At 40.4% G+C, this 24,850-nt stretch overlaps 1 protein-coding gene across 2 annotated transcripts in view; it reads left to right on the forward strand.

Moving 5' to 3' along the window:
- Positions 1 to 2,601: 2,601 nt before the first annotated feature.
- Positions 2,602 to 24,850, forward strand: part of kiz (kizuna centrosomal protein) — a 36,634-nt gene continuing 14,385 nt past the window's right edge. For both annotated transcript variants that reach the window (XM_079852618.1, XM_079852619.1), the window contains exons 1-9: positions 2,602 to 2,758; positions 3,386 to 3,448; positions 5,207 to 5,369; positions 6,760 to 6,840; positions 9,644 to 10,211; positions 10,369 to 10,609; positions 16,713 to 16,829; positions 17,218 to 17,385; positions 17,795 to 17,945. In XM_079852618.1, coding sequence (XP_079708744.1) covers positions 2,694 to 2,758; positions 3,386 to 3,448; positions 5,207 to 5,369; positions 6,760 to 6,840; positions 9,644 to 10,211; positions 10,369 to 10,609; positions 16,713 to 16,829; positions 17,218 to 17,385; positions 17,795 to 17,945 — 1,617 coding nt within the window. In that variant the 5' untranslated portion in view covers positions 2,602 to 2,693. The remainder of the gene's footprint in view (positions 2,759 to 3,385; positions 3,449 to 5,206; positions 5,370 to 6,759; positions 6,841 to 9,643; positions 10,212 to 10,368; positions 10,610 to 16,712; positions 16,830 to 17,217; positions 17,386 to 17,794; positions 17,946 to 24,850) is intronic.

Below are 24,850 nucleotides of genomic sequence, written 5' to 3' on the forward strand. Positions count from 1 at the left end.
TGGTCATACAGAAAAAAGAAATATGAAAAAAGAATCTGTGAGATGTCTACTTTTGTATGTGTCCACTTACAATCAAATCAAAACATTGTGCTTTTGTAAAATAAAGAAAATATACAGGGTGTGCTCCGTCTCTGTGAACTTTTTTTTCTTGAGCACATCTATAAACTGAAACAAAACTCAGCGAATACTTGTCACACATTTATGAGCCATATATCTTTATAAACATTTAAGTGTGTACTTTTAAATGATCGGATTCAAACTGAAAACAACTATTCTCTGTTTAAGTAATTTGTATAAAACCAACAAGATGTCCAGTTTCTCAACCCCTTGCTCATTATTTTTCATTTGACCACGCCCACACTCGCAAAAGAGATTGACATGCAAATCATCCACGCATCACACGAACGCGCTAGTTACCTCAAAAACAAAGCACCAAACTTCATAAGTCTCTGCTTTTCGTCGAGTTTGGAAGACACGCCGTGAGCTTACATTGGATTTACCTCAGAAGAAGAAGAACGCGATTTGAAGACAAGAAAGATATAAGGCAAGAAATTCTTAATTATATTAGTTAATGTTATTGTCGCATAAACTTCACATTGCAGTTGAAGTGTTGCTAGATACAGTATATGGTGAATATTATAATATTTAGACCCGTGTTTACTGTTAAATAATGTGTTTGTGGATATCTGATCAAACGTAGACATGTATAATATGGTAACCATAATGTTTCATATTTTGGAGCGCGCTGTGCGTTTGAATGTTTCATATTCAAAACGCGTTGTGCGTTTGAAAAGCAAAACGCACCAAACAATAGCCTAGGCTTCATGTTTTTACTCCAATCTCATTTCATAACATCATAACGAATGGAAACATTTGAAGTAACATATGATAATCAATATATTTTTCTCTAGCGTAGTTGTTACTGAAGTGTTCCATTTTAATGATTTATAGGCTGCTATAGGTTATTGTTATTATTATTATTATTTTATGCAGCACTGTGCGTAGCCTATGCCTACAAGACACAACAAACCTGGTGTTCATTATTTATTGTTGGAAACATTTGTGTGTGTGTGTGTATTCTGTGAATTTTAAAAAGCAATTTTAACCAGAAAAATCTAAAATCTAAAATATTCCCAAAATCATGCAGCCCTATAGTGTCTCTTGATATCAGCATGTTCACAGGTTTTATTTTTTTACAGGGACCAGATCCCCCACTGATGAGTCCCGCTGACTTCAACATTCTCATGAGTCTCTGTACATGAACATGGTAAAGTGAAAATCAAACACCTTGGAAATGAAAGGTATGTACAATGTTTTTTAGGAATGGCACAAAGGTCTCTGTCTTTGGATCATTGTTTTCAATAATGTGCTTTTTTTGTCATTTGTTGTGTATCTTTGAATTATGTCGTGTTGTAAATAAATCCAAACAATCAAAAAGCCATTCTTTTTTAAAACTCAGGTTGCTCAGAATGATAGGGCCTGATAGCTCCTAATAGGGCCATTGGGGGAGGGACTTTGTCTTTCTCAGGTGTGAAAATCCATAAATATTCAGGATGTGTTTATGCCTACTGGCATAAAGCTTTCTTACACAAAACTTTTTTTTTTCTTTTTTTTTCACAAACCATGCATAAATGTCATTATCTCAAAACTACAAACTTTTACATACATGCTGCTGACATATTATTGTAGCAGAGTTTGTGCTAAATACAGTGTAATCAGACTTTAGCCATGAATATGTCACACTCACAAGTAACAGAAATAAGCACAAATGTCAGAGCATGTCAGAACCCCTCCAGGGCCCAGAAAACACCTCAGACCCCAGAGGGTTAAACCTTGCAACAAACTGCTCTAAATTTTTTTTTTTTTTTTTTTTAATTCTGGGGTAGGCAAGGTCACCAAGGATCCATCTGTTGTATCATTCATTGCACAGGAAACTTATTTGTATTAAAGATTATGATAAAATTGATCATTTTAAAATATTTTCTTCAGTAATAACTAATTTTGAGATCATACTGCAATCCAGCTCAGTACAAGTAAGAAATGGAAGCTTCCAAATAAAATGTAACGTTAGGCCTGTCGGAACAACTTGGTTTCTGGGTTGTCTTTTATTTTGAAGCACCATTTTTAATATCGCTTAGGTCTACATATTTAGAAAAATGCTATTTTGACAGTTGGAATAATAACAATAACCATCGTCTTTGTCGTTTTTACCTTTTATTTCGTGTAAAAATCTTTTTCAGAGACAAAACGTGAAATTGGTAGTTATCTTTTATCTCGTGTTAAATGTTGATGCATCTGATGGAAAACGTGGTATTTGTACATTTTCTATCGGGCTAACATGGCTGTCTGAAGTAAAATGAGTCTTTTTCACCTTTTCTCCCCGGTTTCAGCTGTGTAGTTATCTTTTATCTCGTGTTAAATGTTGATGCATCTGAGGGAAAACGTGGTATTTGTACATTTTCTATCGGGCTAACCTGGCTGTCTGAAGTCAAATGAGTCTTTTTCACCTTTTCTCCCCGGTTTCAGCTGTGTTTCTTACCGAGGTAAATGTGTCTCCCCTCCGCCTCAGCCTCAGAGAAATTCGCGCCCTTCAGTCAACTCGCTCGCGCGGTCTCCTGGGTAACGGTGCGTATGGTAACCATTGTAAACAACGCGCCCTACAGCACTGAGGTGAACAGCGAACAAAACCAGCCATGGCTGTCTGCAACACCGAGTATTTCGATCAGATCGGAAATATTCAAAAGATCATACACGAACGGTAAGAACGCTGTGTACTTTTTCCTTTTGCTTATTCACAATAAATGCTGTATTGTCTCGATAAAATGTTTGGAAATTGAAGTGGGCCTTGAATGAAGCAGCGCGGTAGATTTCAGCTCTCGCGGACTGTAGCGTTAGCAGCTGTCTGGCTCGGTGAGCAGGAGAGTGATAATAACCAACGGGACAGCGGTGAACGACTCTTTGTAGCTTTTGAAATAACAAGATTTTTTAATAATCACCCGTGATTTAGCAGTGAGCTCAAGTAGTATGTCGGATGTCTTATCTCTCTTTTGGATATCGCCTTTTTCATAATTACTGTATTAGGATGACAGTAAGATTCAGTAAGTTAGCCTATATCACAATATTTGTTCTTTTTCTCTTTAGTTTTTGTGAGGGATGTAAAGTTATACTAAATGTAAAGACGTAAAGAACTATTACTGTAACTTACTATTATAAAGTTCGTCAATTTGGTAACGCTCCCTGGATTCATCTAACGTTACTCAAGCTATTTATTTCATCGATGTAGTTCTTTTTTCTTCTCCTTCTTTATCTAATTTAGTATTCGTGGAGCTGAATGGAAGAATTGTTTAACACTTACTTTTTTTTACAAGTTACTTTTTTTGTTTAGGGAGAGAAGAAGACATGAACTGGAAGAAAAACTGTTTGCCTACTTAAGATCAGAGGAAAGACTGTAAGTATAACAGTAGACCCTTATATTATGAAATTAATAGTAAATATCAAGAAACCTATATATTTGAATGTTTTTAAATATTTATTTTCTGCTTACCAAGACAAAATTAAAAAACAGTAATATTGTGAAATATTATTACAATTTAAAATAACTGTTTTCTGTTTGAATATAAATGTAGCCTAATTTATTCTATCATGACTCCAGTCTTCAGTGTCACATGATCCTTCAGTCCAATATGCTGATTTGCTGCTCAAGAAATATTTATTATTATTATGATCAATGTTGATTTTTTTTTTTTGTAAAATTACAACAACAGCATTTATCTGAAATAAAAAGCTTTTGTAATATCATACACTACCATTTAAAAGATTGGGGTCAGTAAGAATTATTATTATTTATTTATTTTTGGAAAGAAGTGAAAGAAATTCATAATTTTATTCAGCAAGGATGCATTAAATTGATCAAAAATGACAGTAAAGACATAACGTTACAAAAAATTATATTTCAAATAAATGCTGTTCTTTTGAACTTTCTATTCATCAAAGAAAACTTTTTTCAGCATTGCTAATAATCAGAAATATTTATTGAGCAGCAAAATCAGCATATTAGAATAATTTCTGGAGGATCATGTGACACTGAAGACTGGAGTAATGATGCTGAAAATTCAGCTTTGATCACAGGAATACATTACATTTTAAAATATATTCAATTAAAAAAAAGTTATTTTAAAGTGTAATAATATTTCACAATATTACTGTTTGTTTTGTATTTTTAATTAAATAAATGCAGCCTTGGTGAGTGTAAGAGACTTCTTTTAACATTAAAAAAACATACCAATACCAAACTTTTGAACGGCAGTATATATATATATATATATATATATATATGGAGCAAAAAATATCAATACATTTTCAACTTGAAGGCAATCCATGCATATATATATATATATATATATATGCATGGATTGCCTTCAAGTAGAAAATGTATTGATATTTTTTGCTCCATACAGTACTGTTTCCCGTTTATGTATCTATCTACCAACATTGACTTTCAGATGACATTTTAGGGATTCTTTTACAACCTGAAAGAGGTCAGAACGAAATGTTTTACTACAGTATTACATTTATTGTGCTTTCACTTTTTTTTGTTTATTTGTATTTTATTTTATTGAGTCTATATTGTTGTGACATACGTCTTTTGTTGCTTTTATTGTTTCACCCATATAACAGGCTTTCTCCGAAAAATGGTTATTTCAGGATAAATAAGTAGACCAATACACTCACTCATTGATGATTTGGGGTCATCTGTTTCTGGTTAAGTACTTGAGGCCAGTTTGTTTTTATGATGGCTCAATTAAATGCATTTATAAAAATAAAGAATTTTGATATGGGGCCATGATGGTCAAGGATGTGTGAGAGGTTAGTAGATCAGCATTTATCATTCATTTTAACATTTCATCCATCATTATCCATTTTCGCCCTTTGCTAGTCACAAAACTCCATCTTAGCTGTGGAGAATCCATTAGTACTACTGTAAAGTGGCTCTTGACAAATATGTAATTTTTTAGTTTGTCCAGTAATATGCACAGTGAGGAGCAATTAGTAATACTAATAAGCTTGCATTAACCTATTTATAGTAATGGTTGACCTATTTGTTACGGGTTTCTATATTTATTTTCATTAATGCAAAGTCAGTGCAGCCTTTTTCTGTGCAGAGAGTAGAAAAGCTGTCCGTTTCACGTCTGTCTCCTGCTCACAGGACGAAGCTGAAGTGTGCCAAGATGCGCTGCTATTACAAGGAGCTGCACGAGAGAGAGCAGCAAGCAAAGACACGCAACCTTGAGCTTCTGGGGAATGTGGAAAACTTGGCATCGAAATTGAAAGAATTCTCCATTGATTGTAGCAGGCTGCTTCAAAAGAGGGTAACAACCTTGGACGGCCGAATCTGTCCCAACATTCATCATATGTGCTTCTTAAAATAGTACTGACTCTGTGTCAATTGTTATGCTTATTTCACAGTTTGTATCTTTGAATATTTACTTTTGTTATGGTTTAGACCGAATACATCGCTTTATCATTCCAAGCTGTGTTTTGGTTGTTTTTGTAGTTTCTGTTATTCTCATGTCAAAGCACATGTTTGCATTGTTCTGATCATAGAGGTGAAATGAAATGTGCAGTGACCCAAATGATAGCTGCTCGTTACCAAAAATGTTAGTGTAGTCTGAATGTTTGCATTTCCCAAAACTAAGGCATTATTTTGAGGCACTGATCAGCCCACCCCCCACCCCCCACACCCACCGACATATATATTGTCAGAGCCTCAATTAGACCATTGCCATAATCCTGTAATTGTCTGTCTAATTGTCTTCCAGTGTTTAAACTTTCACACTTATTGTTGTTTGGGAACAATCATAAACACTCCAGTACTCATTTATCACTGCACGCAAATGAGAAAAAGAAAACAACAGCTCCGTCAGATTGTCACTTAAAACTGAACAGTGCTCCACAGCTTAATATCAAATTAGACAAATTGTTTAATTACACTACCACAAATTAATCGCCCTGTATTCAGATAGTGAAGTGCCACTGAATTTCCCTTTTTGTGAAAGAAACCCGTGTTCCTCCTTTTTGTGCGTGTTGTGTTTTGTTTTGTTGCTGCAGTGGTAGCCTAAAATTGCAATTGTAAGAGATACCTGCTAATCTAGCTGCCAGTCAAAGAATATCACTTTAATTTCTATTACACTAAACTGAACTTGATTGCTTAATTGCTCAAATTCATACCGTCACCTCATATCGTAAAGCTCTCATTTCTCTTTTCTTCCCTGATGATTTTTCATTCACACTCTGATTTTAACAATGCTAATATTTGTCTGCTTGTAACTGCACGGACCACTTTAGGTGTTATCGTGTGTAAATGGGAACTCTGGTCTCTTTTGGGAGTGCAGATATTGTCTTACGAGAATGAAGTGGGAGGTTGGAGGTAATCCCAGCGCCCTCATCTCTGCCACTGGTTAACTCGCCAAACTGATTAAGAGCCTTGGCAGGCACTATTAAGGGCACTCACAAAGGAATACACACGCTGATTGGTGCTACATTTAGGGGCAGAAACATAATCTTCCTCTTCCATTGCTTTGTTTGTAATGTTTAATGAAATAAGAGGTTATATTGGAATTTCGTAACTGTGGTCACTTTGACTGCCATGTTATTAAGCCAGTGCCGTGTTACAACTAGTGTTTATAAGCGAATATTTTTTGTCGTTTAGATCGTTGCAACGATCTGTGTTAGTAATGATTTGACTTGAATTCATTTCAGTTGGAGTACAAGAATCATATTACCAGACTGAAGAAAGACAAGAAGAAAACGGGGAGCAGGGGGGAATCCGAAGCGGACGAGGTAAGAGAAAATTATCATGTCATCTATGGAAATTACAGTTCAGTGGGGAATTTACAAAGCTATCTCTGTGCCTTTGATAAAACTGCAGTGCTGTGATGGGATCCAATGGAAGTGTGTCTTTTTTTTTTTTTTTTTCAAAAGAAGAGAGTTGAGAGTTGTAGAGAAAAATACCACAACCATTATTCAGCTCAGCCTCCCTCTTCAGGAGACACTTTTGACAGTTTATATGGGGTATCAGTGTTCAAAGGCCACAATTAATTTATAATCAAAAGCAAATTGGAAAGTGCTTGAAGTAATTACTGTTTTTCTCAAATGACTGCTTTGGTTTAACAAAGGAGTATCACAGTCTTAAAACAAAATGATATTACACATTTTTAAAAGGCCGTTTAAAATTAGAAGAAAAAAACACAAATGGAAAAGAGTATTTTTAAAGACTCTTACAGCTAATGCAATCCAACTGATCATGTGTCTTATTTTTCTTTGTGACAGTCTGCGGTATTGCACATCACACGTACGACAGCTAAAACAATATGCGTCCAAACTCTTTCTGTCAGTCCCTCGAATGAAAGTCGCTGTTATGCAGATTGCTCAGCGGTGGTCGTGAGGCTGTTCATTTTCCCTCTCGTATCTGTAGTGCCGCAGGTGTCTAATCCTGGCTGCTTTTGCCCGAACCGACAATGTAGTTCAAGCCCGTGGCTGTAGCTTTCCCTCTCTTCAAGCGACTCGAGCTCTCTCGGATGAAATGTGGAAGACAGCTCATAATGACTTAGAGCATTCTGTCTAGAGCAGTCACTTGTGACTATGCCGTACCCCCCCCCCCCCCCTCCACAAATCCCACCCCCCCTTCCAGCCTGCCGATATTGTAATGAGCAGAGATGGGAGGAATCACTCCATTATGCATAGACGCCACCACTGGCTGCGTGCATGTCCCCGAGGCTGCAGCATTCATTAAGGGGAGCTTACCAGCCTGAAAGCTGGGAAGCCATGATAACGGGATATGATTTTCATATTTAATATATTCCTTGGAAGAGCAGGCGCGTGCCGCAGATTGATAGAAGAATCAATTGCTACTTTAGCGAAACACTTTCTACTTTGCCCTGCAGCTAGCGATGGAATCACTCAGCCAAGAAATTAACTTTTCCTCTCACTCCATTTCTTTTTTCCTTTTTTTTTACTTCCACACTGGATCTGCCAGACAGACCGCGTGGTTTACAGTGGATGTTATTAAGCAGCTAACGGGTTGGTATTTAAGACCCTTATCAGAAAAGAAACAGAAGCCATGTTTTTTTTATTTATTTTTTTATTATTATTATGTGTGCTGATTTTTTTTTTCTGTACCCATCCACCACTCTTCCTCCATAGTGCAGTATTTCTGTCATGAAACAGAGTTTAGGAGCATAGGATTGTTAATAAGATTAAAAGTTAAGACACTGATCTCAGTGCACTCAGCTGAACAGACAGTTGGAAGAAAATCTAACCTTGACCAAAAGAAATCATAGTCGGTCTGTATAAAGCTACAAAAATGATACTTTGAAATGTTTTAGATTAAAGTTTATTTGAAAAGAAGCCACTGTAACTTGATTTGTCAGGGTTGAGTTTTGGGGCCAAGGACTAGTGGAAGTAAAGCAATGAGAGAATGATATAGCAGCCATTTAGCTCCCACTTACTGGCAATGAGGTATCCTTGACCGGCCAATTAATTTTAGCACTTTGTAAATGCCTTGACTCAATGTACTTGACATGCATTTTTTTGTTTTTCTGCAGTTTTACTTCCTTTCATTTTCATGAATTTAGAAAAGTAGTATATCACATTTTTACAGATGTATTTGAGAAATATTAAACTTTTTACATTGGTTAAATATTCCCAAACTCTTCCCATGAGTATTCAAACGGACATGCGTCAAAGGGTTTGTTAGTTTACCCAAAAATGAAAATTCTCTCACTTTTGTGTTTTTCTAAACCTGTATGACTTTCTTTTTTCTGTCGTACACAAAAGGAGATGCCAGGGTATTCACAATATACAATAGAAGTGCATTGGGACTGACTCTAAGGATCTGTGTAATATTCCAAGTATATCTTAACTGGTTGCAACATACCAGTTTGAATGTGCAGAATGAAGGTCTGTTTATAACACAAACCTATCATATGGTTTTAGAAGACCCGAAATAGTACACAAATCTTTTATAATTTTGAGATGTTTGATATGTAAGGGATAATGTAGAGCGAGGCGGTGGTTATAGCGAATACAACCCCTACAGGCTGATCAGGACCCCGACGCGAAGCGGAGCATTGAATGAGATCCCATAATAATTTGATGTAGCTTTACAGTTCTAACGATAAATTCGATATTTTATTATATGATATGATTAATATCATATTTTTAAATATGATGATTTCATTATATCATGTCGTGATTATCTCTAAGGTGGATTCCCAACTTTATATATGATATTTACCATCCGAATCTAACCATGTCACGCGATCGTGTCAAGGATCAGCCAAAATTCCACATGCATCTTTAAATGCATTTTTTTAGAAAAAGGTGAATTTTTGTGCCATCTAGTCCATTAAAGGATAATAAAGGAAAATGCGCCTTTTACCCCGGTGCGCCTTTATGTATGCCAGCATTATTTGCATAGTGCATAAACATTATATTGAACACTTATCGAACTTTTGTTATAATTTTATAGAGGAAAATTATGTCAGGATAATTATAGTCATCGTTCTTGCGCCTAGCCCTAATTGCCATCAACTCCTGTCTGCCACCACTTATATCTACCATATCTATTGTTTCACTTGAACAGCACCTGAGCAGGTTCCAGCTCCCCAGCACACGCGGATCATCACAGAGTGCTGTCATCTTCACGGGTCACCAGACCTCCAGCCGCTCATCAAGACATGATCAACGTTCACCATCTCAGACAGAGCTGATGCCTAATCATCGTTCACTCTCTCCTCTACAAAGTGGCCTTTGTATGCACTCCCATGTTTCAAAAGCCAGTGGCACTGCCATTTTATCTGATAACATTCTAAACTCAGGTGATTTCCTTGAGGACAAATGTTTGAGTGACGTGCATGAAAAGCAGATGGAGTCTGATTGGGACTTCTCTCAGAGGGCAGGAGAGCAGCAAAGATGGGAAGAACGAATCTTACCTCACGTGACCCTGAAAGAAGCTGAAGTGTCCTCTCTATCTGTGACCGTGAAGAAGCCTGCGGACATTGTGTCATTAAAGCGGTGTCCGACCCGCAGTCCTTCCCCAGATACCACCGATCCAAGAGATTCCTCACAGTACATGAACTCTGGAGATGAGGATGAGGAAGTGTCTGCAGAGGATGAAGGTGACTCTGTTCCAAGACTTCAAGATCATCCAGGTTTGAAATTCCTGCTCAGTTACTTTTAATTCCACATTGTTAGTAAACAGATGTATTGACATGACTTGCCAAGTTTCATCAATGTTTGTCACTTTTTAAATTGATTAGCCCAATTTAAGAATTATGCTTACTCATCGTGGTCTTATACACATTTCAGATCACACTAACAGCAGACGTCCCAGCATTCTCAATCCAGCTGGTAAAATTAAACCAGACCTCTCGATGCAGACGGACAGTGATGTTTCAGTTTCACCGAGTCAAAGTGGGCATGACACCTGGAGAGGAGATGATGTAATTCAAGAGGAGAGTGTAATACCTATTCAAACCAACAGTGGCACACATGAGCAGGTCAACACACGGCAGTATGGAAGGCCTGACCCTCTCGAATCCCCCAACAGGTACAGTTGCTTGGATTGCTCGACGGTTTTCTCACTTCTAAAAGCAGATAGAAACTACAGACCTAAAGACTGGCCCTACTGGTGCGTTTACTGCACAGTAACAGATTTCTTATTATGGATGCAATTACAGTCTCGTGTTCACTTATCTAAGTACTGTCATATAGATGCACCTGACTATTAGGCTACTCTAGTTTAGAAGAAATGAAGTCACAATGAAACGGAAGCAAAATTGTAAAAGATTAAAGTGCCATTTAAGATATTGGTTTCCCTTTAAATTATTATTGTTTGTCTTGCCCGATTGATAGTATTTGCATAAACCTAAAGAATTTAGTTTTAAGTATATTTTGTCATTTTTTAGAGGTGTAACGGTTCACAAAATTCACGGTTCGGTTCACAGTGAATGTTGCTGATTTGTGGACGTAAAGCCTATAACTAGTTTATTCATGGCACAATGTTTCTCCTGGTTTCCACGCCAGCACTGTTTGATCTGCTAGAGATCTACAGTTAATAACGGAGAAATTTGAATGCTTCTCACTAGATCTCGCAGCGATGTTATTACTTCTGTGACGAATTCAAATGCTTTCTTTACTGGATCTCTTAGCGCTGTGTAGTAACAGTGTCGCTTGATCAAGATCGTCTCGCGCTGCACTGATAAACGGTCCGTGAAGCACAAAAGTAGCGCAGTTTCATTACGTTTGACATTTGATGTTGGGCAACGTTGTGTGGTCACGACTGCTAACAAAATTTTGGTCACACCGGCAGTAAAAATGGTCCAACGAATCGTTTGGTTTGTAATGCGATACCGAACCGAAAGCCTCGTACCGAATGGTTCAATACGAATACGTGTATCGTTACACCCCTATTGTTTTTACTTGATAACAAGATATAAATAAACAAATAAAATCTTTTTTTGCAGCATGTTGTAGTAAGCATGTTGAAATCACTCAGCTAATGCAGTCAGTAGTAGAGTTTCTACTCAAACCACAACAACAGGGAGGTTTTTTTTCTCTGTGTGTGGTTTTCTGGGATGGGGGATGCGTGTACATGTGCACATCATGGGTGTACAGATATAATGAACTGGGGTTCTGCAGCCAACAACCTCACTCAACGGGGCTCAATTGTGGCTTTAGGACACCTTGTATGGGCGGCTCAGACCCTGAATCCAACATTATTGCCCTAATCCCAGATAATGCTGTAAGGGAGCAATTTTCTCCTCGGGAGATTTGACCCCAAGTCTCAGGAGACTCAACTATTTCTTGACTTCATAGAATGTTCTGAAGAATGAAAGTGTGGGCATCATGATGGCTTCGCTCAGACAGATAGTTAGTAGGTTTGCATGATGTGCATGGACTTATTCTATTTATAGTATATATGCAATACTAGTTATAATATATGCACAACATAAATATGTACTCATCTCAAATGGACATAGAACTTTTGAAAGTAAACTGTTATGTAATCTTATGATAAATTTTAAAATACAGGTGTATTTAATAATGTAATGTAAATTCTAAAAATACAGGTGTCATATTAAATCTATAATTGAATGCCCATATAAAAGCTGGGCCATTTGTATTTGCATTATAAAATGTACTTGATAAATTTAGGCTACATGCATGTCTGAATACTAGAGATCGATTTTTTTTATGATTAGCCACTTTCCGACCAAGTAGTTACAGGAACTTAGTTATAGGAACTGTCCACTTCTAAACAGTTCTAAGAACTACTCTCCCCCAAACTCGGTTTTGCTGTTTGCGTTCGCACTGGCCAAGTGGCCATAGGAACTGGTAGGAGGGGTAAGGGAGTGACGCTTGTTGTTGCGACTTTTATTTTGACAGCGCGGCGGACCTTTATTTTGATGGCGCAGAGAACGCCAGAGCAAACAATGCTCGCATTCTGTGTTCATTAGTTAGCGATCTGTCTAACAGTACTGTTTAACATGTTATTAGATAGAACTGTTATACATAGAAAGTAGACAGTATATGAAAAAAGTTATTAGCCTATGCCGTGTGGTTGATGTCCAGTGTTGCTAGCTGAGCAGAAATATATTATCATATTTGACTTGGTCTCCTCTGTTACGTTGGATTTTCTCTTCAGCATAAAGGTTTAGAGGCCCATCTATCACAGTTTTCCATGTTTGTATAGTTAGTTTTTGGAGTAAATATATAATCTGTGTGTTTACATAGCTGTTTTAAAAATGGCAGGACGGTCAGCGTACACTAACGTCACGAGTAGTTCCTATAGTGCTGGTTTAAACCCTACTCTGAAGTAGGAGCTAAATTAGTTCCTCCAAATGGAGTTCCTAGAACTAAAATCGTTCCTAATCGGCGTGTTCGCAGGAACATCCGGGTACTTTAGCCAATAGTTCTAGGAACTGTGAAAAGGTTCCTCCGGTCGGAAAGTGGCTATTGATACCAATACAGATTATGTTTACACGCCTGTTTGATAATATGCCAAACAGATTTTTAATCCTTTTTGTTTCTAATTTCTCCCTCTTGACACAATATTGAATCAATTTTTTGGGGGACTTATAGGGGACTATATCTAACTGTAGCTTTTTGTGTACCTCAAAATGAATAAGTAACTAAGAGTGTGTTCACACTTGGCATGTTTGGTTTGATGAAAACAAACTCTGGTGCGATTGCTCTGTTAGTGCTGTTCATTTGAATACAGTAAGTGTGAATGCTGCCATCTGAACCCTGGTGCACACCAATCAAGCGTACCGAAACTGCTGAAAAGATAGGTCTCGCTCCGCTTCCAAATGAACTCTGGTGTTATCTGCTAAGGCAACACAGATTAAAGACAGCTAAACGAACCAAAAACGGAACATGATGTCACAAAATGTGACCCTAACAAGGTCAGAGTGCTCAAGCATACCCATTTTTTCTCATCATTGTCACGATGTTGTCCATCACAGTTTGGTACAGGCATCAGAACCGCATCTCCTCGCAGCAGATCTTCGTTTGTGTGTGTGACGGAGGGATTCCTGCCGCTGTTTTGACTCCTTTGCACATTTTATAAGCTCTTCACAAGTTCTCAGCTGGTCAAAACTGTATCATATGTGGCTACGAAAATACAGCGAGTGCATTTAGCCTCGAACACAGCTTTGTTTTGGATGTTCGGTAACTTCAGTTGCAAAATATATGTAAAAAGCTGACTAATCAGGTTGTGAACATATCCCTATGACTTTAGGTTTGATATCTTTAGGTTCGGTGTTAAAAATGCCAATGTGAACTCCAAGCAGACCAGGACTAAATGTTTTTTTTGTTTTTTTTCTTGGTCCAGACCAAACGAACCAAGCGAATCGAACTACATGTGTGAACACACCCTAACTACTGTTTCCAGTAAATGGCAATGCTTATCGGTAGCCTCGATATTTAAGAACCGATTAAGTAGAAAAGTGTGAGTACTGGTTAAAACATATTGGTCAAACGGATTAGCTGTCTATTTCTACTTTTTTTTTGTTTTTCTCCAGTTCCACTCAATGTAGAGTATAAGCAGAGTATAAATAAGATTTGTAAGATTTGCCAATGCATTGTCCCTTCAACCCTATCGTAAAACATGCTCATGTGGTTATAGACATCACATTAGAAAAAGAAAACATGGAATGACATGCAGCATTTAAAACAATGTGTCATGACGAACTTCATAACCCTCCAGGACAGTATATTTTAAGGTTTATACTAATTAATCCAGCTATATCCTTTTTGCTCTTTATTACTTATTTTATTATTTCTGTATTGAATAAATAGATTAATGAAGCCTGCTTAATTAATATTGCCAAGTTTACACATGGAGTGGATTATCCACTTTAATGAGTTGGTTGAATACATATTTAGCACAAAGGTATGCATGCAAATTCTGCGTTTTTGGCAGAATACTTTGTTTGCTTCATGCATAAAGGCCCTGTGATCAAATGAGATGACTATCAAAACAAACAACCCCTTCACTTTAGATGCTAATGCGCATACAAAGCCCCAGTGGTTCCCTATGGAGGTGATTGTAAAGTGTTTCCTAGTAATTTAAGACCTTTCAATAGATTAAAATGACATTTTATTGAAACAACCCACCAATTGGGCTACTACGCTTCCTGCCGTCTGTTAAATGAATATGGTTTGTAGTGACCTCTCTGGCATGTTATTCGTCTTTGTGAATGTTTGCTGTTAAACATGAATGTGAGAGTTTTTTTGGCCTTGTGAAGAGGCCTGGCTAAGAACAAAGCTCTTGTAACGTAATTGTGCGTGTAAGCAAGAGAAGGAGAAACCAATAGTATCAATCGTAGCATTTAGTAAATACTGTGTCACACATTTTGTGATGCGAAAGTGGAGTCAAGGCTATCGTGCGCTCAGGTCTAGAGAGGAGAGTGTATCATTGTATTCTTTCGAGCGTTCCCTTCATGAGGCTGTCCTCTCAGCCTCTCATATGATGGTACGAGTTTGTGTTTTCAAAGATCTTGATGTGCTTCAGTTGATCTTTCGACTAACCCATTGTACTTCTACCTTTGTAAAAGGAGAGACCAGCACTAAAACACCCTGTAATGGATCCGTTGTCAAGCCCTTTCAATGATGCCATGATGCTGCTGTATCTTCACCGATTGATTTGTTAATATATTTGTGTCTCAGTTTGTGTCATTTTCATGTTTTATCTACTTTTCAGAAAGAGTCACATCAGTTCCCTTGTTACATTCTGTCTCTAGGGTGGACTAGAATATATGCTAGTGGAACCATTATTGCTGTTATGGAGAAAACAAATAGCTGAAATATAGAGGACATGCTCCTCATAAATGGTCTCAAGAGCAAACACCTATAGATGTTGCCAACAATATTCTGTAATCAGCTGCTGTTTGGGTGTGTTAGGTGTTTTGAAGAGCCCTGGCGAATACACTGTGGGAAGATGATGACGGAGCAGAGGGATGTATGGGGGGGGGGGGGGGGGGACTTTGCCCAGATGGATTGTGCTCCACAGAATGTCATGGATATAATTCACACAGGCAGCTTAATCAGGGTGTTTCCAGGAAACAACCTGCCAAAGAGAGGCAGCGATTGTTTGGTGGCCCCTGACCCCAGGGCCCATTATAGATTGTCATAAATTCTTTTTGGCCATTTTATATGGTGGGGGTTTTTAGGATTTGGGTTTAGGTTTTGCAGAAGCTATTCTATAAGGGCCACCCAGTGCTTAATACGTCAGTGTGAGAGATATGGATTCGCTAGAACAAAATGAGCCACAAACAATATTTCACATTTCTGCAGCCATCCAATGCCAAACCTAAGAACAATGTGTGTTTTTATTATTATTATTATTATTATTATTCTTTATTATTGTTCTTTGAAAGTGTAAATATAAATGTATTTATGTATATATAAAAAAAATGTTGTACTTGATACAATATGTTTTTAATATACTTAAATTCAATACAAAATCAGAATTGACTATTTTCATTTTCAGTACACATTCCTGGACAATTACTGGGGATCAGTGCATGATATTCAGAAAAAAATGAAAGGGAAGAAAATATATTTTTCTAACCTTGTAATGTAATTAAATGCTCCACTTCTGAAATGGTTTTCTGTGGGCTATTGGATAATGATAAAATTAGGCATTGCCTTATGCTACTATTATAGATAATGCAGCCTTTATAAAATCACATTAATGCTAATTGATTTGAAAGCAATAACAGCAAATAATGGTAGACATAAAAAAGGAAAGGATAAGTCTAGGTGCTGTCGAGGGTCAACTCAACCCTCAGCCTCCTCATCTCGGTGCTAAATTTCCCTTAAAAGCGGGTTTTGGAGGTTTTCTGGAGGAAAGTAGTCCTCCACGATCCACTGCAAACTCACTTTCAGGTTTGAAAGGTCATTCCTTGGAATGGAATGTTCACTGTGATAATGTCAATTCCCAGTGGATAATGCCACCCTATTTTTCAAATTTCACATCCTTATTTTACTCAGAAATATGTTACATTACACAAGTAAAACTGGCTGAAAATGTAGTCTCAGTAACATAAATGCAAGAGGAAAAACACCTTAAGTTAATAAGGCTGTATACAATAACAGTATAAACCAATAATTGACCTTCTTGTTCTTGTTATTGAACATTTCTCCAGGCTCTCCATGGAAGGATTTTGTCTTCTTTTGGACAGCATTGAGCGCCGTCTCGGAGAGAAAGACGTGAACATCTACAAAAGGGCAGTCAATGAGCAGAAACTCAGTGATATCATCAGGTCAGAGAAGGAAGATGTTTTGTCCCCTGCTTGAGTCTGCTACCTCTCATGGTGGTGTAGTGTTCACAGATTCAGTGGAAATTGCATTATCCTGCTTTTAAGGGCTCTCACTATAAATTAAGTGCCATTACTTTGGCAACAACAACACTCCAGCAATAAATCTTGGTTTCTAAGGGGCTTTGGATCACAGTGACAATTTTGCAATGGCGTTTTATTGCTCTCCGTGTTTATTTGTGTAGACTGAAGGCATGGAGAATATTTGTACTAATCTAAAAGTACTCTTACTAATACTGCATTATTAGTGAGGTTTTCAAAGCAGAAGCTGAAATGTGTGTGCCTGCACTCCACATATTGTCATTTTTAGCCTGTTTCTTCATGCCCTCCCCAGTATATGTGGTCAGTGTGGGCGTCTGGATGGTGTGGATCTGCATGCGTGTGGTGCTGTGGTTCTGCAGCAGCTTCCCCTGCTGTCCTGCAGTCTGTCTCATGGATGCCTGTTACCCAGTGATCTAGTCAACACACACTGGTCATCAGCTACAAAGCCAGAACAGATCAGGTATAGTGCTTTGCTGTTCTCTGGAGTCATAGCATCTATTCAGGTTGTTTCACTGTTATGTATATACAGTATACTGTATAGCAAGAGATTGTTTGAATAATATCGTCGGCTAATATTGGCAGCTTTAATTAAATAAAAAAATGCATTAAAAAGTATGATTGCATTCCAAGAGTCTTATTTTCCCTTTTTATTTATTTTGAGAATGATTTTAATTGAGTGTAGTTTTAATGTATTGTTGTTTGCTGTATTTGAATGTGGTTATTTGCATGCAGATTTGTTCAGTGGCTTTTTAAATAACAGTTGATACTTATAGATAATGTTTTTCTTATTTTCATACTGTCATAATTAGATAAGATCATGGAAATTATGTGCCTGTGTTAAATTAGTTTGTCCTGGTTTGGGCTTGTAGGTTGTGTCTGTCAGCTGAAAGCGTTCCGCTGTGGGATTGCTGTTTCAGGCACTTCCTTCAGCTTCGACAACAGAAAATCCTCAGTACTGACCACATCATCCAGCTCTTCACTCCACTCATGGTGACAAGCAGTGCCACCTACACTGACAAGGTCTCTCTCTCACTTGCTTTCTGCTTCACAGCAATCTCCCAAACTCAGCACAGATGTTTTTAATACAACAGGAATTATTTTCACAGGCCTTTTATATAAAATGTTCTACAGCCACGAATCAGTTTGTGGTGATTAAAATGTGTCAAGTTTGAGTTCCCCTTCGTCAGCTCACTATGACGTGAGTCAGAAGTGATTCTGACGAATGAGGATCGCTTGCGAGAGCCTATCTACTTCGAGTGAAACTAAACGAGCCAATACACATTGGCATGCAACAATTGTACCAGCTGCCGTGCATCGCGGCGCGAGCAAATAACGAGCAGCAGGTACATTCGCATCCTTGTCTTTCGCTTTGGAGCCAGACGGTGTATGCTATACTTATCTCCTGCAAGATCTACTGAGTGTCTTCGAGTCTCTGCCAAGAAGAAACTCTGATTCGTGGTGTTGGTGTGACGGCGCTGACAGCGAGGGTCGCGATCTCTGCGTCTTCTCTCTCAGCATAAACAGCTGTTTTAACAGCTTTGTCGGTTCGGTGGGCGTGACGATTGAGAGTGAGTGCTCACACTGGGTTGCATTCCTGGTGTGTAGCCGCGGCTATCTCCCTGTGCGTTTTAGCACCTCAGAGCACTTCTAAAAGAGCTAACACAAACTGTCTGTGTTTTTTTCAAGATGTCATTCAGATCATGTGTTTCTGGATGCGGCTAATGTTTGACTCCGGCTGATGGGCATGATCGCTGTATCACGTGCTTGGGCTATAGGCACGCTGAAATGGCACTCATTGCAGGAACATGATCATCGCGGCGTTACGGTCGAAACTCCATTACCTCGAAAGAGTTGGAGCCTCTTCGCTTATTCCCAGATCTAGCGCTTCTTCTGCCCAGCAGAATTAAGCCTATTTCGGTTAATAGCCTTGGTGACCTAAGGATCACAGTGAGAGGTAACCCGCCGAGCCAGTCTCCTCGGGCCCCTCACTCCTCTGTAACGCCACCCATAGAGCCCCCAAGAGAGCGCGCTGGGCCGTCCACGGCGGTCCCGGTCGTTTCTTTTGGAGCTCCACCGGATGATCAAATGTCGGTCGCTGCATCGGAGGGTGAGCTAATGTCCTCTGGGGATGAAGACTCGGCTGCGCTGCCTCCTTCGGGTGTGCCAGCGTTGTCCAAGTCAGACCCAGAGCTCACGGCTATGCTTTCCCGGGCCGCCGCAAGTGTCAGGCTCGAGTGGAACCCTCCACCGTGTCCCGAACCTTCGCGGCTGGACTATTGGTATCTCGGGGCGGCCCGTACTGGTTCTCAGCGTCCCGCCCCAGTGCCCTTATTTCCGGAAGTGCATGAAGAGGTTACCAGAGCATGGACGGCACCTTTTTCTGCCCGAAACCTTTCTGGTGCCTTTTCCTCCCTCACTACCCTCGACGGCGGAGCGGCGAAGGGTTACGTGGGGATCCCCCCCGGTGGAGGGGTCTGTGGCGATGCAGCTGTGTCCCAAGACTGCTACCTCCTGGCAGAGAAATCCACGCCTCCCCTCCCGGGCGTGTAAGTTCTCATCCGCTCTCGCGGACAAGGCTTACTCAGCCTGTGGAGAAGCTGCCTCCGCCCTGCATGCCATGGCGCTCCTGCAGGTCTACCAGGCCAAGGCGCTCAAGGAATTGCACGAGGGTAGTTCCGACCCAGGTGTTATGCAGGAACTGCATACAGTGACGGATCTCGCCCTCCGGGCGACGAAAGAGCAGACATGCATGAGCCCGACATGCATAGGGCCCTATGAAATCCGTTTTATTTTTTCTCAAATTCCGTTTTATTTTTTTTTTAAATTCCGTTTTTTTAAATTTATTTTTAGCCCTTTCGGATTTTTCGGATTTGCTTGTTTTCTTTTCACTTCTAAGCAGTATTGACCTTTAAAAATTCAGTTACACAAACTCACAATTCAGCTTTTTTATTGAAACTGTTAATATATTCAGCAAAGCACATTCAAAATTCGGCCAAACCTCTGGCCAAAAATAACATTAACATGAAGGTAACAGTTACAAGGTAGGATTGATGAATATTAAATTAAAGATTAAATCAGCCTTTAAATCATTTTTCACAAAAAATGTTTTATAAAAAGATAAATCTCACATATTTAAGCCTTTAAATCATTTTTATAAAAAGAATGAGTCAAAAAAGATAAATTACTGACATTTACAAATACAATGCACATTAGCTTATCTTTTATTATTAATGGTAAAATTCGGTCCGATTTTCCCGTGGCGTCTGTCTTTGTTATGCAACCATGCACTGCGCTCTCCACAATGACAAAGAAGTTTTAGTAGCTAATAGATTTCCACCACCGAAAAATGCTTGCTGTAGCTCTGCTACAAGATTTATTTACGGAGAGGAGAAAAACACCCGTAGTGTTTGTGGTGCACCCCCATCCTTTATGTTGACTGAGCTTTCAATGTTGTTACGGAAAGGGTGAAGTTGATATGTTGGTTCTTGTCACATGAACTGCGGTGCGCTTGCGGCATTCTGAAAAGTTGAGGTGTTTTCATCTTGCTGCGCCTGGAACAAATGAGCATGTCGCTTCAATTATGAGCGCGCTTGCCGCGCGCCTACATTTGAAATAACGTTAACGAACTTGAGCGCGCAAAAGACACGACATGTGAACGGCCCCTTGACGAGCTAGTTACCTCCAATCAGGCCACAGAGACCCCTGCCATAGACAGTAAAAGATACGCAGCAAGAAGAAACACTAGTGGTTCACGCTTGCGCACATACTGAAAAGCACGCTGTTTGCATCCCTGCATATTAACTGTATCAGATGTCTCTCTATATGGCTCTGGGTTTAGTTAGACCTTTCTACGTTTGTTGTTTTAAACTGAAAAAATGAGAAGGAAGTAAAAAAAAATCGTTTATTTAATATGTCAACAAATTACATGCGATTCCGCGCGTATAAGAGAATTCCGTTTTCATGTGTAAATTCTGTGATTCCGTCCGCGTTTTCCGCATCACGTAAATCATAGGGCCCTACATGCAAGTGCGGTTCCTCAAGGCCCCTGTCTGCCAGGCCGGCCTCTTCGGCGACGCTGTGGAAAACTTTGCCCAGCAGTTTTCTGCAGCACAGAAGCAGACGGAGGTGATTAAGCACATCCTGCCCCGACAACCAGCTGCTGCCTCCACCCAGTTGTCGGCAGCGCCTCCGTCTACTCGTTGGCGAGGGCGCCCCCCTGCGGCTGCCTCTGCCCCTGCTCAGCCTAAGCAGCAGCAGCCTCCACCCAGTCAGCAGGTGGACGGTCGCAAGAGGAGCGCCCAGCCCATCCAGACCCCCCCGCTAAATCCGGCGGCAAGCTTAATGGCAAGCGGCCCTGAGACGGGCGACCCAGCAATGAAGTTGCTCTTCGAGAGATAGTGTCCGCACCTATCCCTCCCCCGGTGGAGGACCGTCTGGAGAATCTTTTGTTTCGTTTTGTTTCTGTTCCTCCGCTGGCTCCTCAGTACCAACATTTTCAATAAAAGAGCAATTTATTCCATCTCTGGGTCACAAGAGGGTGCGGATTGCAGTGAGCGACGCTCCCATGCCTTGCCACTCCTTTCCCCCTCTTCCATCGCCAGTGGGTAGCAGTGTGCGGCTCGGGGATGACACCAAGCCTTTTTCAGGCTTGACGGGGCCTCAACTGCATTGGCACATCAATTGCCTCGAGTTGCTCACAGTACGCCTTTTGCTGGGCCGCCTCAAAGGGCAGCTACATGGCAAGCACGTACTGGTCCGTACGGACAGCACTGCGACCGTTGCGTGCATCAACCGTCAAGGTGGTCTACGCTCCCGCCGCATGTCGCAACTCGCCCGCCATCTCCTCTTATGGAGTCAGAAGCATCTGAGGTTGCTTCGTGCCATTCACATCCCTGGAATGCTCAGTCGTGCAGCCGACGAGCTCTCCTGACAGCCTACACTTCCGGGAGAGTGGCTTCGGAGCCACTCAGATAGATCTGTTTGCCTCTCCGGACTCGACCCATTGCCAGTTGTTTTATTCCCTGACTGAGGGGACCCTCGGAACGGATGCACTGGTGCACAGCTGGCCCCGGGGCCTACGCAAGTATGCGTTTCCCCCAGTGAGCCTTCTCGCACAGACTTTGTGCAAAGTCAGGAAGGACGAGGTGCAGGTCTTGTTAGTTGCGCCGTATTGGCCCAACCGGACCTGGTTCCCAGAACTCATGCTCCTTGCGACAGCACCTGCTTGGCCCATTCCCCCGAGGAAGGACCTGCAAGCATTTTTGGTCAACGAATTGTGCCTAGAATTTAGGCCGACCAACTCTGAGTTATCCTGAAACCCCGGCTTGGATATGTGCCCAAGGTTCCTACCACTCCCTTCAGGGATCAGGTAGTGAACCTGCAAGCTCTGCCTTCGGAGGAGGCAGACCCAGCTCTATCTTTTCTCTGTCCCGTCCGCTCTTTGCGGTTATATGTGGACGGAACGCAAAGCTTCAGGACCTCATATCAGCTCTTCGTCTGTTACAGAGGCCAGCAGAAGGGAAAGACTGTCTCCAAGCAGAGGATGGCCCACTGGATAGTGGATGCCATCGCCTTGGCTATTCGGGTTGCGAGCACACTCAACTAGAAGTGTCGCTTCCTCCTGGGCGCTGGCTCAAGGCGCCTCGCTGACAGATAAATGTAGAGTTGCGGGCTGGGTGACACCTAACACATTCGCTAGATTCTATAGCCTCCGTGTAGAGCCGATATCTTCCCGTATACTCGCCCCCAGAGTCCAGTAGTGATGAGGGACCCGTTCTTAGTGTCAGCTTGCAACGCCACTCCCGCCCCCAAGGCATTTAAAGGGAATGGGAGATGAGACTCTGATTGGTTTAACGCACGTAAATCCCAAAACACACCCATTACTCATTAAGAGAATAGGGACAACCCTTTTAGACCATGCGCCTGGCGCGCCGACCATTTTTCCCATCGTTAAAGGGGTAGTACTTCACCTCTGGAAAGATGAAAGTGTATTTAAAATAGGTAATTTATGTATAAGAAATGTGAAATTATTTTTGAATTTGGAGCTTTCTAGACTGAGAAAATCCAGAAAATGTATTTTTGGCTTATGTGGATGAAAGACAACAACTCCCAGAATGCACTTGCTTCGCTGCCCTACGAGGCCACTCCCAAACCACGCCTACCGGTAAGAGAGCGCAGTTGAAAACAACAAGGCTAGGCTACTAGTGAGACTCCGTGACGAGTTTGCCCGGGATTTCGAGATCGCCCAAAATGTCCGGTATTCGGCTTTTGCGTTCTACAGTCGCCATTCATTATGTTTACTGTGGCGAGCAGGACGAGACTGAGGGCCGCGGGAGAACGGCGCGAGGCCGGTGGCGTCATTTCTGAAACGCGCCGGTCTCGTATCTCTCACGGAGGAGTGGGAATTTTCTTAGCAATGTTAAAACGCACATCAACCAATCAGTTTTTTAGCGTTCATGTAAACACTACATTCTGATTCACCAATTGGAATGAATTCAGTTAGATTGAAACAAAAGGTGTGCATGTAAACAATGAATGGCGACTGCAGAAAGCAAAAGCCGAATCCCGGACATTTTGGAGGATCTCGACGGCCGGACAAGTGCGGGAAAAAGAGGATGTAACCCCTACTACTCAGCTTTCTCCACAGAACAAGAGCCTGCTAGCTTAGCTTCCAAAGAAAGACGGCTGACACTGTGTACATTCTGTGAGTGAGATCCGACCCTCTATGGGCGGGTTGAAAACATGCGGGACAGCCCCTAATACTGGCTGTAGTCTTTAGCCTCTGGCCAAAAAATCCTCCGATGACGCAAAATGACGTTTTTTGCGTCATCTGAGGATTTTTTCCAGACAAAAATACATAAATCTCTTGTCTCAGGGGGATATGAGGGTGGAAAGCACGGTAATTCGAAAATACTACAGGTTTTCTACTAATACAAAGCTTCAAATCCTGAAGTATCCCTTTAAACTAGCAATGGATTCGGACACGCCCTAAGTGAACTTGCGCCCTGCGTTTAGACCATGTGCTTAGATCGTTAAAATAGGGCCCAAACAGTTTAGAAAGAAAACACACAAGTATATTGGATTTGGATCTTTGCAGTCTGTCATAAAGTAACAGCATCCAATTTATCTGCTGTCATTATTAATGTTAATCAAACAACAAAAAAAGTGAAAATCTCTCATTGTTCTTGACTGAATCACTTTTGTAACTTTAACAAGAATAAATGTATATTTAATTTATTTTTATACATTTGATTACTTTATGTAGTATTTTGATCACATCGCCCACCATTAGGTTCAAGACTGTGTGCTTAATGGCTTTAGAGAGGGAAAGAACTACAATCTCATGAAGCATTGCATATGACATCGAATTTAAAATGGAGAAATATAAAACTACTCCTTTACAATTACAGTACATTACAGTACAGTACATTACAGTTCCTTGCATATAATATATTTAACTATTTTGCGAGCGTAAAGAAATCGACTCGATTCTGTCATTCGCAGTGCTACATGGGAGTGGGTGGAGCTAAAGAGATATTTCTGATTTGTGTAATTTTCTGTACAGCATCATGGGTATTGTAGTTTTTGATCCTGCAGCCGAATTAATGAAACATTCATAAGATAAATGATGCAGTCACTCTAGCTAGAACTAGTGAGGCAGCACGCACAGATACAGGACGCATACACTATAGAAAGAGTGCAAGAAAAATGTGCAAATGAATGGGAAAGACCACTGTATTTTTCAGACAGGCTCTTTTAAAAGAACTATTTTAACATGACTTGGTACATTTAAACCCCCTTCAAGCCAGTCGCGACGAAAGTAGTCTGAGCGCTTATTATGATAACTACGGTAATCTGCAGGCAGTGCAAAAAGACGGGCTTTGAGGTGTGAATCCGGCCCCAGGAATTCCACTGTTAAACGTGAT

This window comes from Squalius cephalus, assembly GCF_949319135.1.
Source record: "Squalius cephalus genome assembly, chromosome: 20".
NCBI lineage: Eukaryota > Metazoa > Chordata > Actinopteri > Cypriniformes > Leuciscidae > Squalius > Squalius cephalus.